The sequence below is a fragment of the Gopherus evgoodei genome, chromosome 1, assembly GCF_007399415.2.
Source record: "Gopherus evgoodei ecotype Sinaloan lineage chromosome 1, rGopEvg1_v1.p, whole genome shotgun sequence".
Classification (NCBI taxonomy): domain Eukaryota; kingdom Metazoa; phylum Chordata; order Testudines; family Testudinidae; genus Gopherus; species Gopherus evgoodei.
This window is the reverse complement of record NC_044322.1, coordinates 269,964,128-269,980,406: the sequence shown is the minus strand read 5'-3', so window position 1 is coordinate 269,980,406 and position 16,279 is coordinate 269,964,128. Positions and strand designations below refer to the sequence as shown.

General features: G+C 49.0%; 1 protein-coding gene across 1 annotated transcript; it reads right to left on the bottom strand.

Annotated features, from left to right (window-relative positions):
- Nucleotides 1-4,532: 4,532 nt before the first annotated feature.
- MAFF (MAF bZIP transcription factor F) lies at nt 4,533-14,718 on the bottom strand. Its single transcript, XM_030546240.1, has 3 exons — nt 14,534-14,718; nt 7,750-7,819; nt 4,533-7,424 (listed from the first exon to the last, which is right to left on the bottom strand). Exons 2-3 carry the CDS (start codon nt 7,783-7,785, stop codon nt 7,011-7,013), a joined length of 450 nt encoding a protein of 149 aa, XP_030402100.1. The 5' UTR covers nt 7,786-7,819; nt 14,534-14,718; the 3' UTR covers nt 4,533-7,010.
- Nucleotides 14,719-16,279: the final 1,561 nt, after the last annotated feature.

The window sequence follows — 16,279 nt, the reverse complement described above, 5'->3', positions numbered from 1 at the left end:
CTTAAACCGCCTCTGCCTCATGGTATATGGGGTCCCCCCCATCCCCTGGCCTGATTTTGTGACCTCTCTTAGATCGAGCCCCTCAGGCCATGTCTACGCTACTGATTTTGTTGATATAACTTGTCGCTCTGGGGTTGTGAAAAAAACACACACTGAGCGACATAAGTTACACTGATAGACGCACCGGTGTGGACAGCGCTATGGCGACAGGAGAGCTGCTCCCACTGACATAGCTACCGCCACTCGTGGAGGTAGTTTTATTATGTTGACAGGAGAGCGCTCTCCCGCCGGCATAGAGTGGCTACACAAGCGATCTTACAGCAGTGCAGCTGCATCGGTACAGCTGTAAGCTCTCTGATGTAGACATGGCCTCAGTCAGTAGTTCGTATTCTGTCAGTCTTCTTTGCAAGACAAAAGCTCTTCACTACTGTCTGTATCATCCATCTCCGCTTCCTCCTGGCAGCACTCAGATGTGATGGCGATGTGTATGTGTCTAAACACAAGCACTGAAGAGTAGTGGTACCTCAGCAAGCTAAGCGCAGGGCTGGATGGCAGAAGACCTGCTTTCTATTCCTGGTTCTGCCACTGAGACTGATGGTTCCTTGGGCAAATTGTTTGGAACAGAAATGGACCCTAATTTTGGGTTCCCAATGTGAGACAGATGGAATCTGATTTTCAGAGATCCTGAGCACCCACAAGTCCTATTTAAGGCATTGGGGGCTGCAGGAGGTCAGCCCTTCTGAGAATCGTGCTGCTAGGGCCTGGCACCCAAAATTAGTGGACGTGTCAGCATGGATTTGTCCAACCTAATAGCTTTGACAGGGTAACGAGCCTTGTGGCTAGGGAGGAAGTGGTAGATGTGGTATATCTTGATTTTAGTAAGGCTTTTGGTACAGTCTTGCATGACCTTCTCATAAACTAAGGGAAATACAACCTAGATGGAGCTACTATAAGGTGGGTGCATAACTGATTGAACAACCATTCCCAGAGAGTAGTTATCCGTGGTTCAAAGTCAAGCTGGAAGGGCATATCAAGTGGGGTCCCGCAGGGATCGATCCTGGGTCTGGTTCTGTTCAATATCTTCAATGATTTAGATAGTGGCATAGAGAGAGTACACTTAAAAAATTTGCAGACAGTACCAAGCTGGGAGGGGTTGCAAGTGTTTTTGAGGCTAGGATTAAAATTCAGATTGATCTGGACCAACTGGAGAAATGATCTGAAGTGAATAGGTTGAAATTCAGTAAGGACAAATGCAGCATACTCCATTGAGGAAGGAACAATCAATTACACACATACAAAATGGGAAATGACTGCCTAGGAAGGAGTACTAGGAAAGATATCTGGGGGCCATAGTGGATCACAAGCTAAATATGAGTGAACAGTGTAACACTATTTCAAAAAAAAGTAAACATCATTCTGGGATGTATTAGCAGGAGTGTTGTAAGCAAGACACGAGAAGTCATTCTTCTGCTGTACTCCACACTGATTGGGCTTCAACTGGAGTATTGTGTCCAAGGAAAGTCCTGGAGAAGCCCTTTCTCTGGAGAAAGTCCAGAGAAGAGCAAGAAAAATGATTAAAGGAAAACATGACCTATGAGGGAAGATTGAAAAAATTGGGTTTGTTAAGTCTGGAGAAGAGAAGACTGAGGGGACGTGATAACAGTTTTCAAATACATAAAAGGTTGTTACATGGAGGAGGGTGAAAAATTGTTCTCCTTAATCTCTGAGGTTAGGACAAGAAGCAATGGGTTTAACCTGCAGCAAGTGAGGTTTAGGTTGGACATAGGAAAAACTTCCTAACTGTCAGAGTGGTTAAGCACTGAAATAAATTGCCTAGGGAGATTGTGAAATCTCTGTCATTGGAGATTTTTAAGAGCAGGTTAGACAAATGCCTGTCAGGGATGGTCTCGATAATACTTTTAGTCCTGCCATGAGTTCAGGGGACTGGATTAGATGACCTCTCGAGCTTCCTTCCAGTCCTACACTTCTATGTAGAAAAGTAGGCCATAACCTTTCTATGCCTCCATTTCCCTGTTGGTACAATAGTATGATAAAGCTAAATGCTTTGAGATTATCTGTTTATGGGAAAAGGGAAATATAATTACAAAGTATTACAGTAAGGTAACTGAGTTTAGTTTAAAACACCAAGTGGTTATAGGCTTCTGTTGTATTTTTGCCAGCATGAAATTGGTGATAAATGTGGTAGTTGTGTTACAGGGACCCCCTTTCTACTTCGTATGGATGCATCCCCAAAGAAACAAGATCCTGCTTATTGGAGGAGTGCCCCCCCCCAGCCCCTAACCAATAGTGAGACTATGCTAGAGGAGGGATCCTGGTAGGCTGGTGGAGGCTGAGAACATAAATTCTGGCAGGAGTGCACTAGAGGCTGCTGCAGTGGGAAGCAGATGGAGACTGGATGTCAAATGCAGAACAGGTCTGTGGATTCAACATTGCCCGGAGGCTGGGAACTTACCTGTGCACATTGCAAAGCTCTGTGGTAATCCCTCTCACCAGGGCTCTGGCAGCAGAAGTCTTCACATGTTTGTCCCTGTAGGTTAAAAGAATCCTTGTTTTCCTGTGGTGATGGCAGCTCTGTGGAATGTGGAGCGGGTGGGACCAACTACCAAGCAGTCATTGACCTCTAGGTAACATTCCTGGAATTCCATCTTACACCTGCTTTTCCTGCTGCACTCTGCATTCCTGCCACAGGGGCCTCCTGTTTCCTTGTAGGTTCCCCATCAGGAAGGACCCTCTCCTCCTTCCCCCTCCCCACCCTTTAGTCAATTACTAAGGTGGTGTGGTCTCCTGGCTCCAAGCCTCCTGTGTAGACAGCAGAATGGACCCACAGTGTTTCCATCCCTACAGCCCCCATGACTCTATGTACACCAGCCAATGGTCTCAGTATCCAGATCCTTCCACCTCAAAAAGCACTGAAAGTTACAACCTGATTGTATTTTCCAGAGGCCATCTAGCTGCACTCAGGCTCCAGCCCATTCCAGCTCCAGAACCCTGGCAGCCCTTGGCACTAATTGCCCCCTTCATCAATTAGTGGGTGACCAGATTGTCATCTTGCCCCTAGGGGTGGCTGCTGCAGGGCAGGGCTGAGTAGGGTTACCACCTCTGAAAGGCAAAAAAAACAAAAAAAAAAAGCACCCCTCCCTCCACACACACGCATGTCAAGCCTGCCACAACCCCAGTCCCCAAAGCAACTCTGCAACACCCCCCCCCACTTCAACTGCCATGTACAGTGTGTAGAGCAGTGGTTCTCAACCTATTTATCATTGTGGGCCGCTGGGCCACAGGTTGAGAACCACAGTGCACCCCTTCCCCCACAGATGGACCCCTGTGTCTAGCGCCTCCCGCCCAGAGACCCCTCCACAGAGTGGGGCCAGGCGTGGAGCCCTGGGCACGGCAGCAGGGACCCAGAGCCTCTGTGCAGGGCTGGGTGGCAGCCTGGGTCTTGCCCCTACAGGGCCAGCCAACAGCTCCAACGCTATGGGGCAGCCCTCTGACCCAATGGGGCTGGCTGGCAGCTCCGGACCCCAAACTGTACAGGGCTGGGCAGCAGCCTTGGACCCCACAGGGCTGGCCGGCAGCCCCGGATCCCTGCCACGCTGGGCGGTCAGGCAGCTGGGAACCCGCACCTGCCACACAGCGTGGTGGTCTTTAGCATGCAGCTGGGCCGCAGCTTTGTGCAAACTGGGTCGCATGGGGGTCGCAGGTTGAAAACTGCTGGTCTAGAGAGATTGATAACATACCAGTCTCCTCATTCTCGCATGACTCAAACACACTGTCACACACACATGCAGTGTGCTTGCGTGTTGATGGGCAGACAGCTGCTGTAGTTTCACCCATACTGAACTGTTATGACTTAAACTGCAGAAGTGGGAACACTGCAGCATCTTTAGCCAAACACAGAAACTTTAAACATTAGGTATCCCAGTGTATTGTGATGATAATGCAAATCTGTAGACCCACATTCAAAAAAAAGGCAGATCTAAATTATTTTTCTGGGAAATTGCAAATCCATTAAAAAAAAATGGCCAGGCTGGTTAAATACCAGCCAGGTGGTAACCTGAGGGCTGAGACAGCTTGTCTAGTCACTGTACGCATTTGTGCTGCTGCCTCCCATGTTGGACCTGTCCTGTGTATAAAAGTGAAGTCCAACTTGAGGCCTATCACTCTGCCACTGCCACTAGGACCCGGAATCACTAGTATCTACAACCCTAAGTGTTTTAAAAGACCTCAAACCCCCAAATCATGTGACTACACAGAACACAAGTTCTTTTTATTCAGCTTCCAGGTTCTGAGCACTTCGGGTACAGCGGTTCATTTACTGAGCCTTTTCTGGCCAACCGGCGGAGCTAGTAACTTACTTCTTTAATTAAAATTATATTTTCCACCCAAGCTCTTGACTCCAACAAGTGGGGCTTTGAGAAAAATAGCCAACAGAGCACCACAAGAGTTGGCAATACTTATTCAGTTTGATAAGCCCAGAGATCTGTTTTACAACTTAATAAACACACCTTCTCTGTGGAAAAAACGTACTTTATTTGTAAAGTTACAAAATACAGAGGAGTTGGGTAGATCACTTACTGTACGTCAGAAAATAAATACCTTTTTTTTGCTCTATATAAGTATAAGATAAAATGTGATTTGCATATATAAAATATAAAGTACGGCTCTGTACCAACATCCTGGCTGTGCCGAGAGGTGGAATGGCAAAGAGGACGTGAAAATAACTTACATTCGTGCAATAAATAAACCAAAGGTGGAGAAGGGGAAGGGAGAGGCTAACCATGAAACCTCCCACAAAGTACACTGAGGAGGGAGCAGAAAGTTTGGCTCTGGAGCTGGCTGCGGCACTATGGTGGGTGGCAGGGCAAGCTACAGGGACCACCAACCAGATGTGGGGGAAACAAAGGGGTTACTTCTCTAACCTAACAGATGCCTAATGGTGACTGCCCGGTATTACCTTTACTGACCCCTACGCTGTCCGTATTTATTTATGGATCCGCCTCCTTCCTGTGCCCAATCTCCTATTTCAATGATACTAGAAAAGGTGCCTGAGACTGGTAGGGAGCGGGGAACTATCCCCTGCTCCCTGAGCCACCATCTGGGCTCTCCACCTTCCCGCTTTCCCTCAGCTAGTGGGTTGAGCCAGCCTAGTTCAGGGGAAAGGGCACTGAACTGGAAGTCAGGAGACCTGGCTTGTCAATTCCCAGCTGCACCCCCAACCTGCTGGGCAACTTTGAGTTAGTCACTTCACCTGTGTGGCTCTGCTTCCCCCCTCCCCCCCAGAAGGTATGCCCCGCTCTCCCTCTCTTTGTACAGTGCCTAGCACAACAGGGTGCCAGTCTCGGTGGGGATGTCCAGGTGCTACTGTCATGTAACTAGTAATTTTATCTCTACTACAGCTGTATTTATTTCCTTCCTGCTGGTCTTTTGAAGAGTCCCACCATGCCATGGAGGAAATGTCACCATTGGAAGGAAAGGGTGTGAGCATGTGTGTAAGTAGAGATAAAAGGACACTGCTCTCTTCCCCCTGCCCCCCCCAAATAAAATTCCATCTTTAAAGCTAAAGAATCAAACATGAGCGTCCAACCCATTTCAGCTGGTTACTGGCTCCATCTGCCTTTTTAGGCTGTGCTGGTTTCTGTATGAATGGATCCAGCCCAGCAAAAACCAGATTGATACTACAACTTCCTTCTGCGTGGCTTATCTCTGCAGCTCATCTGGCAATTGTGCCAGCTCCCAGTTACGCAACTAGGGCCGCACCGAAACATGCTGTGCCTCCTTTGTTCTTTTCAGAGCTTCTAAATTCTGTGGTCACAAAACGTGATTGAAACAGTCTCTCCTCCCTCCAGTATTTCAAACATAGTCCTGCTGCTACTTCTCTATCCAACTGCTTCACTTACTCTGTTCCTCTTTCTAGTGTCTCTACTCTCCCTCTCTTTCCTTCTCTCGCTCTCCCTCTCCTTTTCTCATCCTGGTCACTCTCTCAAAACCAATTCCCTGCCATGCAGGAGATCTTGGAAATGTAGCCCCGTTGCTAAATTGAAATTCACCCCGGCAGCTGAGTCTTTGTATTTCTAGTGTGCTCATCACCTGGATGTCTAGCACAGATCTGCGTTATAATGGCCAGGAGCTGAGTCAGTCCTGACACGTGCTACAGAGAGCCTGTTGTCTCTCCATCACTCACACACTTGTCCTCTCTTTTTTCTCCCCATCTCCATAAAACTGCAACCTCTCTTTCCCCCAGCACTACCCTGACTCCCCTTAATGCCCAATCCCTGGAAGACAGGCTTAACTCAGCTAGCAGAGCCTCTGCCATTTGCTCTCAATAGCAGTTGTTTCGGGGCCTTCCTGAAAATGTGTGGCAGCTTGGGGAAGTGAAGACCCCTGAAATGCAACTGACAAGGGGGCAGGGAGGGTTGCAGTTTATCTGCCTCAGGGGAAGCCACAACAGAAAATCTGGAATAGAGAGGCCAAAGTTAGGGAGAGAGGGCAGCAAGGTTTTGGCAACTCCTGGGTCTTCTCTGGACAGGTATCCCATCCCCTGCTCTGTGCTTGACAAAGCAGAATAGGTCCTTGGCCTGGCTCCTGATTCTCTTCTCCCCCCCACCCCCCTTATCTCACAGATCTTGGCATCAGTGGAGCTGTACCCCTACCAATGTAGGGGGAGGGGCACCGATGGGCAGGAGAATCTAAGAGGAAACTTTTTATACAGTACACAATTGGTTGGGGAGGGAATATTTCAGCTAGGAGATTCTTGTTGGAACATTTTCACCCAGCTTGACAAGTTGGGGTGCGGGGGTGGATAGAGGGCTGAACCACCACTTGGTTCAAAGTGGGGAGAAATCGAGGGACCACTTGTTTTAAGGTCTTCAAGTCAATTCTGTCTCCTGCAGGGGTTGTGGGAGAAGCCAGGGCAGCCGCTGTCCATTCTGGGTAAAGAGCTGGGCCCAGCCATGGAGGGAGGATGCAGTTTGTGGGGGATTGGGCAGGCACTAGGAGTATGTGGCCTGGTTGGTGCCGGATTTGACGATGGTGATGACGCTGGCGGTGGCCACCTTGGTGGCAGAGCCATGGGCAGCGACTGTACGGGCAAAGCCCTGCAGCGCCTCGTACTTGCCCCGCAGGGCGTCCAGCTCCAGGCGCATGGCAGCATTCTCTCGGGCCAGCTTGTCCACCTCCCGTTCCAGCTCCGTCTTCTGCTTCTGCAGCTCCTCCTTCTGGCACACCCGCTTGACCCGGCAGCTGGCTGCGTAGCCACGGTTCTTCAGCGTGCGCCGGCGCTGCTTCAGCCGTGCCACCTCCTCCTTGGAGAGGCCCCGCAGGTGGTGATTCAGTTCCCGCACTGACAGCCCCATCAGCTCCTCGTCCGACAGGTGGGGCGTGTTCTCCCCCAGCTCGCGCTTGATCTGGCCAAGAGAGGACAGTGGGTGAGCAAAGAGTGTGTTGGAGAGAGGAGGAAGGGAGGTGGGGGAACAAAAGAGAGTACAAGGTGGGCAGGGGTGCCAGAAGACGGGGGACCAGGGGACCATGGTCCTATCACTTTTAAAAGTGGAAGGGCTAAGGGGTGGTGTGAGGGGCAGGGCCATGGTTCAGGTGCCAGTGGCCCCCACACTTTAAGGGCACTTCCGCCACTCCTGAGGGTGGGAGAGAGGAATGGGGCAGGGCAGGATGGGGCAGCAGGGAGAGAGGAGGTGATGCTGGCTGTGTTCTTTGGTGTGAACTCACTCATACCTTCAGGGCCTTGCTCGATAAGCTGTCTGCAGACATTGTCTCCTGCAGTCGTGCTCCCCAAACGAGGACCCTGCAAACAAGCCAGAGGCAACATGTAACTCCCCTCCATCCCTGTTCATTTCACACCTCTGGCTCTGTTAGTGGGGTGAAGGGGCAAGACAGCCTGGCCCTATAAATTCCCCCCCACATCCTTTCTTTGCTCCCCAGCATTTCTTGCCCCAGCCCTATAAGCCTGGAACACAAATCACTTGGTCTCTTCCCCAAGAAGGACATGTTCATGGAGGTGTGGGTGCACCCTCTGTCCTGCTAGAGAGATGGGGGTCAGGGGAGCGCAGAGACCAGCACTGAATGAATGAGTCATTTCATTTTAAAAGCAAAACATTCCAAAATTCCTTCCCCTCCCTTATTTCCCCCAAATGACCAGCAGCAGCCAGAACCCAGGGCTCCCTCTGAGAGCCCCTCACCTGTCCCCCAATGCAGGTTATAGACGGTTCCCCGCTGCCCCACACCGTCCCTCCTGAAATAGATGGTGTCCCTCCTGAAATAGATGGGCCCAGCACCTGCCTTCACCAGGAACTGCAAGAGGGCAAGAACTTTCCTGACTGAGAGGAAACATGGTGGGGAGGCCGCTGGTGTGTGTGTCACTGAAATGTCCGTGCCTGGAAAGGATGGCTAAAGGGAAAGTAAAAGCAACACAGGCAGCAGCAGGACCAGAGATCAGCAGGGAAGACAGGGAAAGGGATGTTTGGCTGGTAGGGCTGCGGCGTGATCCAGGAAACTGCCCAGGGGCTCTGCTCTTCCAGGCCCCCCTCTCACCTGCAGGCACCTGGCCTGCCCTGTCTGGCTCAGTGGGCCCCGGCAGAGATTAAACTCCCTCCCTTGATCTCAGGTTAGGAAGAAGAGCTTTGTTGACACATTACAATGCGTAGGAGAGGGAGGGCTGGGGGCAACAGGCAAGAGGCAGATGGATGCAGGCAGGTTTTTGGGGGTGGGGAGGACAGGCATAAGAGAAGGGATCCACTGCAGTAGCTGCGCATGTTGCTGTGGCACAGGCCCCCACAAAACCGAAGAGCAGGGAGGGGAGCAGGGTTCAGCACTGACGCCACTGGGGCATCTGCATGTGCAGGGGGATGTGCTCCCCCTCCCCCACTCTCTCTGGGGACCACAGATGGGTGCCCAGGGCTAGAGGGGTGGGGAACAGAGATTTCACTGAAGTCAATGGGAGCTGCCGAGGCCGAGCCCCACTGAAAGGTCAAGCACAAGGGGGCTCAAGCCAGGGACCAAAAATCAATGTCTGAGCCTGGCCAGGAGGAGTAGGGGAGAGCAGGTGGCCATTCGAAACTTACAAACTTGTCTGAAATACCCCAGTCCTGTGCCCTAGAGTTAGAGGATTTGAGAGGAGTCCCTGTCACAAGCAGCGCAAAGGGCTCCTTTGGCCTCCCCTGCCCCTCTCAAAAGCCATTCAGGGTTCACTGTCTGTCTGAGCCCTCTCCACCCAAAGCCCCCGGGGCTCAGCTGGCAGAGCTGAGCCATGGGTCTTTCCCTCGGGATGTGGGACAGACAGGCTAGCAGCAGAGGGAAGGAGTCACTCGCTTTGCTCTGCTGAGACATACCCAGACATGATATCTTACTGAACCCACAAGCTGGGGCAAGCCAGACTCACAGAGAACACTCTCCACAAGGGCCCAGAACTGGAGGCGGAAGGGGACTGAGGCACGTCTCTTTTAATCCTGAACCCCAACCAGAGCCCTGGCAGCAAGCAGGACGTCACCTCAGGGGTTCATGTAGATGCCACTGGGGATGGAGGAGGCCGGTCTGAGCTAGGAGTAACTGCCAGAGCAAATCGGGAATGGGGCAGCTCCCTCATGGGCTGACCTGACTGCCCTGTGGCAGGCAGGGCCCTCTTCTGGGGACCAGAGAGAGTCTGTGATCCACCCCACCATAAGAACATAAGAACGGCCGTACTGGGTCAGACCAAATGTCCATCTAGCCCAGTATCTGTCTACCGCCAGTGGCCAATGCCAGGTGCCCCAGAGGGAGTGAACCTAACAGGCAATGATCAAGTGATCTCTCTCCTGCCATCCATCTCCACACGCCCCCTGTGAGGATACAAATACAGGCGACTCCTGCCAATGCGCTCACGTAGGCCTGCATGTAGAAACACCACCCAGACCTCCACCTGGCTGAGCGGTATCATTCTTGTTACCTGCCCTAAACTGCCGCAGAGCAGCCACCTTCCATCTCATGAGAGGGCAGAGCGATCACTGTCTAGAAAACCAATTGGGATAGAAGGCACTAGAAATACGGACACTTTTTTTGTCCCACCTACATGCACATGGGTCTAATACACAACAAGGATGTGCCCAGATGTACCTGCACAACCACGCACAAGTTTGCTACCTGCCCTGCCTGTGAAACGTGAGCAGAGCCATGAAACCAGGGGCTCTGACAAAGCCCATTCAAACACGAACCAAAATAAACGAAACAGTGTCAGTGCCAGGAGTCACCTCACTTCACGGACACCTCATGCTTTCTGCCCTACTCTCCCATGCTAGGGGCTGACGCAGAACAGGCAGGTGGCAAAGACTCCTCTGCTCTGTGGCTGAGTGAATCAAATGTCTGGAGAGTCCCAGAGCAGGAGGAGCAGGAGTGAGGGAAGTAGCAGGAGTGTGGGAGGGAGAAAAGCCATCTCACTGTGATTCAGCACAGAGGGTAGCAAGGTCACCAAGGCTATACATGCTCCCTTCTTGGTAATTCTCCCACTGTGGCAGGGTGGGGAAGGGTTGCAAGGCTGAAATGTGACCATGCTTATCATGGAACAGCAGCCATAGAGCGCTGTGAATTCACCCAGCAAGATGCGTTCTCTGTCCCAATGAGCTTCCAGTGTAAGCAAGACAGGACAGGGGTGACAGACCAGGTAAGGGAGGGTGTGAGGGCTAGTGATAAGAGAAAGAGGAGGAGGTGTTGGAAGAGGTGGCTTTGAAGGCAGAGGGATGCTGCCTGATGGTTGAGAAGAGGCAGACTGCTCCAACCGCAGGGAGCAGTACAAGGGAAGCTGGAGATACAAGAGCATGAGAAAGAGCCCTAGGGAAGAAAGGGTTGGGAGAAGTATAGGGAGTGAAGGAGAAGGAAATGAGAGCAGAGTTGGAAATGGGGTGGAATATGCAGGGCCCTGGATGTGTGTGGGTGAGGAGCTGGCATCGGATACAATAAGAGCGATACTAAAAATGGGGGTCATGGATGGAGTGACATGGTCAGAGCAATGGGAGAGGTGGATGACCTGAACAGTTCAATATTTGATTGGCTGAAGGAAACGGGGGCTGTTAGAGGCAAAGAGGCCAAACTGGGGGGAGGGATAGCTCAGTGGTTTGAGCATTGACCTGCTAAACCCAGTGTTGTGAGCTCAATCCTTGAGGGGGCCATTTAGGGAACTGTAGTAAAAATCTGTCTAGGGATTAGCCCTGCTTTGAGCAGAGGGTTGGACTAGATGACCTTCTGAGGTCTCTTCCAACCTTGATATTCTATGGCTCTAAGAGGTTACAGTAACTAAGACAAAAAAATCAGATCCTAATGTAACCTGAGTTCATTGCAGCCAAATACAGAAACACTTGTCCAGACTCAGTCTGCCATTGTCATAGGTGAAAGGACTTTAGTTCAACTTCACAAGAATAGTCACTTGAGATGCCCACTGTCAGAGGCTGGAAACTGGGGTAAGACTTCTCTGATCTGGCAAAGATGGAATCAGAGACAGGGAGCAGGCTCCCACTTGTGGTTACCAGAGTCAGTCTTCTGCTACTTTAAGAAGCGTGGGTGAGATGTTACAGCTAAGATACCTTGTACATAAATGTCAGGAAATTCAATTATCTGGGTCCCCCAGTGGCAGTAACTCAGCTACATTGTGCCTCACACACTAACGCAGAACATTAAACACCATGTTTAGCTGATCAGTGTTTTTCAGTCCCTGTTTTTTCCCACATGTTGGAATGGCTATAAACTACCTCCAGTCCTCCCTGCTTTAGGAGTGTGATTTAACACACACAAGGGACAGGGAATTCAGGCCTAGTCCTCCAAGGTACTTAGCTGCCAAACTCCCATGCTTCAATGTTTGTGGTTCCAACAGCAATCCCACTTAGCTGGACGCTGCTCCTATTGAACTCAGGGGCAAAACTTCCATTGACTCCATTGGGAACAGGATTGGGCTCACTGTATTGATTCATGCCCAGCATTGTAGCATGTAGCTCCACTGGACTTAGATTAAGGGAAAAAAAAAGATTCCCTCCCCCAATAGAGGAAGAGAAGTAGCTTCTTTTCTTCCCTTACCACCATTTGGAGGTGGCAGGAGGTTTATAATTCTGTGATTTGATGGGGGAGAGAAGCGAGCTGGCCTGGCAGCTAAAGGTGCCTCGATACCCAGGGCCGGCTCCAGCTTTTTTGCCACCCCAAGCGGCAAAGAAAAAAAAAAACCTGATTGAGCTGCCGCCAAAGAGGAAGAGAAGGAGTGAAGGACCCGCCGTCTAATTGCCACCAAAGACCTGGACTTGCCACCCCAATAACGGACAAAGTGCTGCCCCTTTCTATTGGCCGCCCCAGGCACCTGCTTCCTTCGCTGGTGCCTGGAGCTGGCCCTGTCGATACCATTGTGATGGGTGTGCTAGAAGTAGGCAGATACGCTGGTTGACACTGAGTGGGAGGAGGTAGCAATGGTCACAAGTGTGTGCGGATGCGGTAAAACTACTGCTAGTAGCAATTAATTCTAGCAGTAATTCCTTATTGGGACAGTGCATTAGGCTGTCCCAGTAGGGGAAAACTGGACCTTTTCCTCTCCCTCTGCACCAGGATTTGAAGGGTGAGCAATAGCTGCACCTAAAGGGAGGCATCTGCCTGGAGAAACCTCCATTCAGTGTTGTGGGAGAGGGAGAACTCCAAAGGGAATCCCTCCGCAACCTAGCTCAGTAGAGGCAGGTCCCAGCAATGCTGATTATGTTGAGCATTAAGCAGCGTCCCAAACACTGGAGGAGGGTGAAGATACCAGTGTATGACCTGTGGGTGGGAGAGGGGGTATGTGAGGTTCAGAAGAGGAACTAATGAGTGTCGTGAAGTGGGAGGGTGTGAATGCCTTAACTGCTACTTCCTTGCTTTTTATGGCTTGCATTAGCAGGATTCACAGCCTAGCAACCTTATCTCCAAGTATTTGTGTGGGATCTGATATAACAGTTGTCATGTGATAATGAGTCGCTTAATTCTAACATTGAACATGAAGAAAGTATTAACCCTAAGCTACTCTCTCTGCTTTCCTAATAGAGTTTCTGCCTCGAACTTTCCCCTGCCCTTCCTGCCTGGCTTCCTGCTATAGATTTAAAGAAACAGTACACACATCTCCTCACAAGTATCATCTATGCTTAATGTATACTCAGTGGTAGTCATTACAAATTCAGCATTTGCCCACAAGTCATCACATGTTGACATGTGTGACCGTGTCATTCCCCCCACCCCAGATACCCTTAGAATAAGAAATAAGCCTGGTATTTGTATGGCATCTGCTGGCAAAAGTAACTAGCACCTTTTATCCCTAGAACTCGAAGTGCTCTGTAAAATCATTTCCAAGTTATGCTGTTTGTTTACACAGGGATCACTTCGTCTGCCACTGAAATGCAGTCACCTCTGGGCTGAAACTCAGCAGCTGCTCAACAGTGCACAGCAATACTACACAATAATTCAGGACAGAAGGTAAAGGAAGAAGAATATTTATCCAAACGAAACCTCAGAGGGAATTTAGGGGCTAAATTTTGCAACTGTTGCATAGTTAACACTACCACTGAAGTCAATGGGAGCTCAAGATGAACACAAGATGGGGTCCTCATAGTTTACTCCAGGTGGCATTTGGCTGTGATTGTGTATCTCTGAGGTACAAACACATGGGATATCTGGGATGATCCTGAGCCCATAAAACTGGACAGCTGGCAGTGTGTACTGAGCACTCATACAGATTTCCCAGGACAACTACTTTAAAAAACTACCTTAATGCTCCAAAACATCTGTTAGTCTATAAAGTGCCACAGGATTCTTTGCTGCTTTTACAGATCCAGACTAACACGGCTACCCCTCTGATACTTACCTTAAAAAAAGGATCACCCTGAGAAAATCTGGACAGATGGCAATCCTAGATTTGGCCAGGATAGAAGGGCTAACATCTCTAGTGTTATTAAATGTGCCAGCAGATTCTCAATAGATCAGGGCCTCAGTTGTACCACTCTTTCATTCACATACACACACGCCCCACACACAGTTAATTTGTGCCATGAGTAACTTCTCTGTTATTGAGAGATTTCCTGCCTTCACAGCTGTCTAAGCTCAGCAATGAGTGTGTATAAAACAGACATGAATGCACACTCACAGAGACACTCCGTGCTTTTGAACACTTGATCCTCTCCATTGCTCCTCGCCTCACATGCTTCTCTGAAGATAAACCCCTTATAATATCCAAAACTGATAAAACCATGACCATCACCAGACACACTCTCGCCCGCCTTGATTTCAGCTGACATCAACCCTCCCTTTAGCTGTACACACGCACTCCTAAAATAAACACGCCACAGAGAAGAGCTGTATCATTCAGCCTTTTTATCCTTCTCTGGGTAGGTAGGGCACAAGGAAAACAAAAAGCCCGCACTGGTTAGATACACACATACACAGCAACATAAATACACCACCCCAAGCTCTCTGAAGTCTGTAAACACCCCTCCTATGGAGGGGTGGGAAAGAGATAAGTAGAATTCTGACTTACTGCGCTGTGTTCCTTAGTTCGAGTCTTTGTTGCTGCTCTCCTCCCTTCTTTATCCCCTTGGAGAACCTTTTTCTTAATGTTTTTTCTCTGTAACCTGCTTGTTTGAAGTTGTTGTCTGGAGAGGAGCTGGGCTGTGGGCTGAGATCTGCTGAGTTGTAATATGAGTTTCCTGGAATTACTCACTCACAGGATTCTTTTCATTCATAAAAACACAGTCATGCGATGACATCATTGTTTCCCCTCCCTCCGTCCCCATCTTAGCAAAGGGCACAGCACAGACGTTGGAAGCGACAGGAAGCTGCCATCTTGGTGCTGGGCATTAATCTTAAAGGGCCAAGTACGTTTGTTCTTGTATGTGTTAATAACCATTGTGACTCTTGGCATTAATCATTATTAATTATATGTGTACTTTTATAGAGAGAGATGATTCTGTTGTGGTTAAAACATAGCACTGGGAATCAGAAGGTGTAGGTGGTAGTCCTGGCTTCGTCATTTGGGCAATATTACCTCACCCATCTTGTTTCTCTAATAGCCTGGGACCAGCAGGGCTGCAACTGCACTGCATACAACAATGGATGATATGGAATGTTACCATCCGAAATGGCAACTCCACGACATGAAGAAAAAGAAAGCAAAACTTAACAGCGTTATTTATCTCACCCATCTTGTCGCACTTGGGCAAAACGTTTAGTCTCTCATATTTCCCCTTTGTGAACTGGGAATATTGATCATTCCCCTCCCACCCAGACTTCTTGTAAGGCTAAATTAATTAACCTGTGCAAAGTGCATTGATATGAGTCTATGAGTCTATGAGTCTATATCCTTGGGTGGAAAGCATTGTCGCTGTGCGCAGTATTATTACTGTGTTATTAATAGTATCTTGCATCTGAGGACTTCAAAGCACTCATGATTAGGAATGAATTTTAAACAGCTTCTTTTACAATGTTGGATGAGTATATATTAAAAGTGGAGAGGATAGTCCTGCCGTTCATGGCTCCAGTTTTGCTAACGCTAAATGTTCAAAAATCATAAGTCAGGCTCACCAAAAATCACAAGATTGGTTTTGAAATCATGAGATTGTGTAAAAATAATAGATTTGGTGTTATTTTTATTTGCCTTCCGCTTTTTGAGACTTTAAGGCAGTAGCTCTCAATCTCTCTAGACTACTGTACTGCTGAAGTGGGTCCAGCTGAAGTGGGTCTTGCACACCCCCAAGTTTCACCTCTCTTAAAAACTACTTGCTTACAAAATCAGATATAAAAATACAAAAGTGTCACAGCCACTATTACTGAAAAAGTGCTGATTTTCTCATTTTTACCATATAATTATAGAATAAATCAATTGGAATATAAATATTGTACTTATATTTCAGTGTATAGGTACAGAGCAGTATATACAAGTCACTGTATGAAATTTTAGTTTGTACTGACTTCATTAGTGATTTTTATGTAGCCTGTTGTAAAACTAGGCAACTATCTAGATAAGTTGATGTACCGCTGGAAGACGTCTGTGCATCCCCAGGAGTACCCGTATCGCTGGTTGAGAACCACTGCTTTAGCAGGCACTGGAGTCACATTTTGAAGCTTTCTCCACAGCCATGAGGGCTAGAAATTTACTTTTTCTTTCAGAATGAAGGCTGAAATCATCACGTATCCATGTGCCTCCAGGATCTGAGGCATTAAGGAAAACAGTAATTATCATAAGATTCATGACAAAATTGTGAGAGTGGGCAACACTGTAAAAAGG

What these genes read in the sequence shown, in the direction of transcription:
- MAFF (XM_030546240.1), bottom strand. Translation starts at nt 7,785, where the DNA reads ATGTCTGCAGACAGCTTATCGAGCAAGGCCCTGAAG. An exon ending in TATCGAGCAAGGCCCTGAAG is followed by an intron (nt 7,425 to 7,749) that starts GTATGAGTGAGT and finishes TCTCTTGGCCAG; the next exon opens with ATCAAGCGCGAGCTGGGGGA.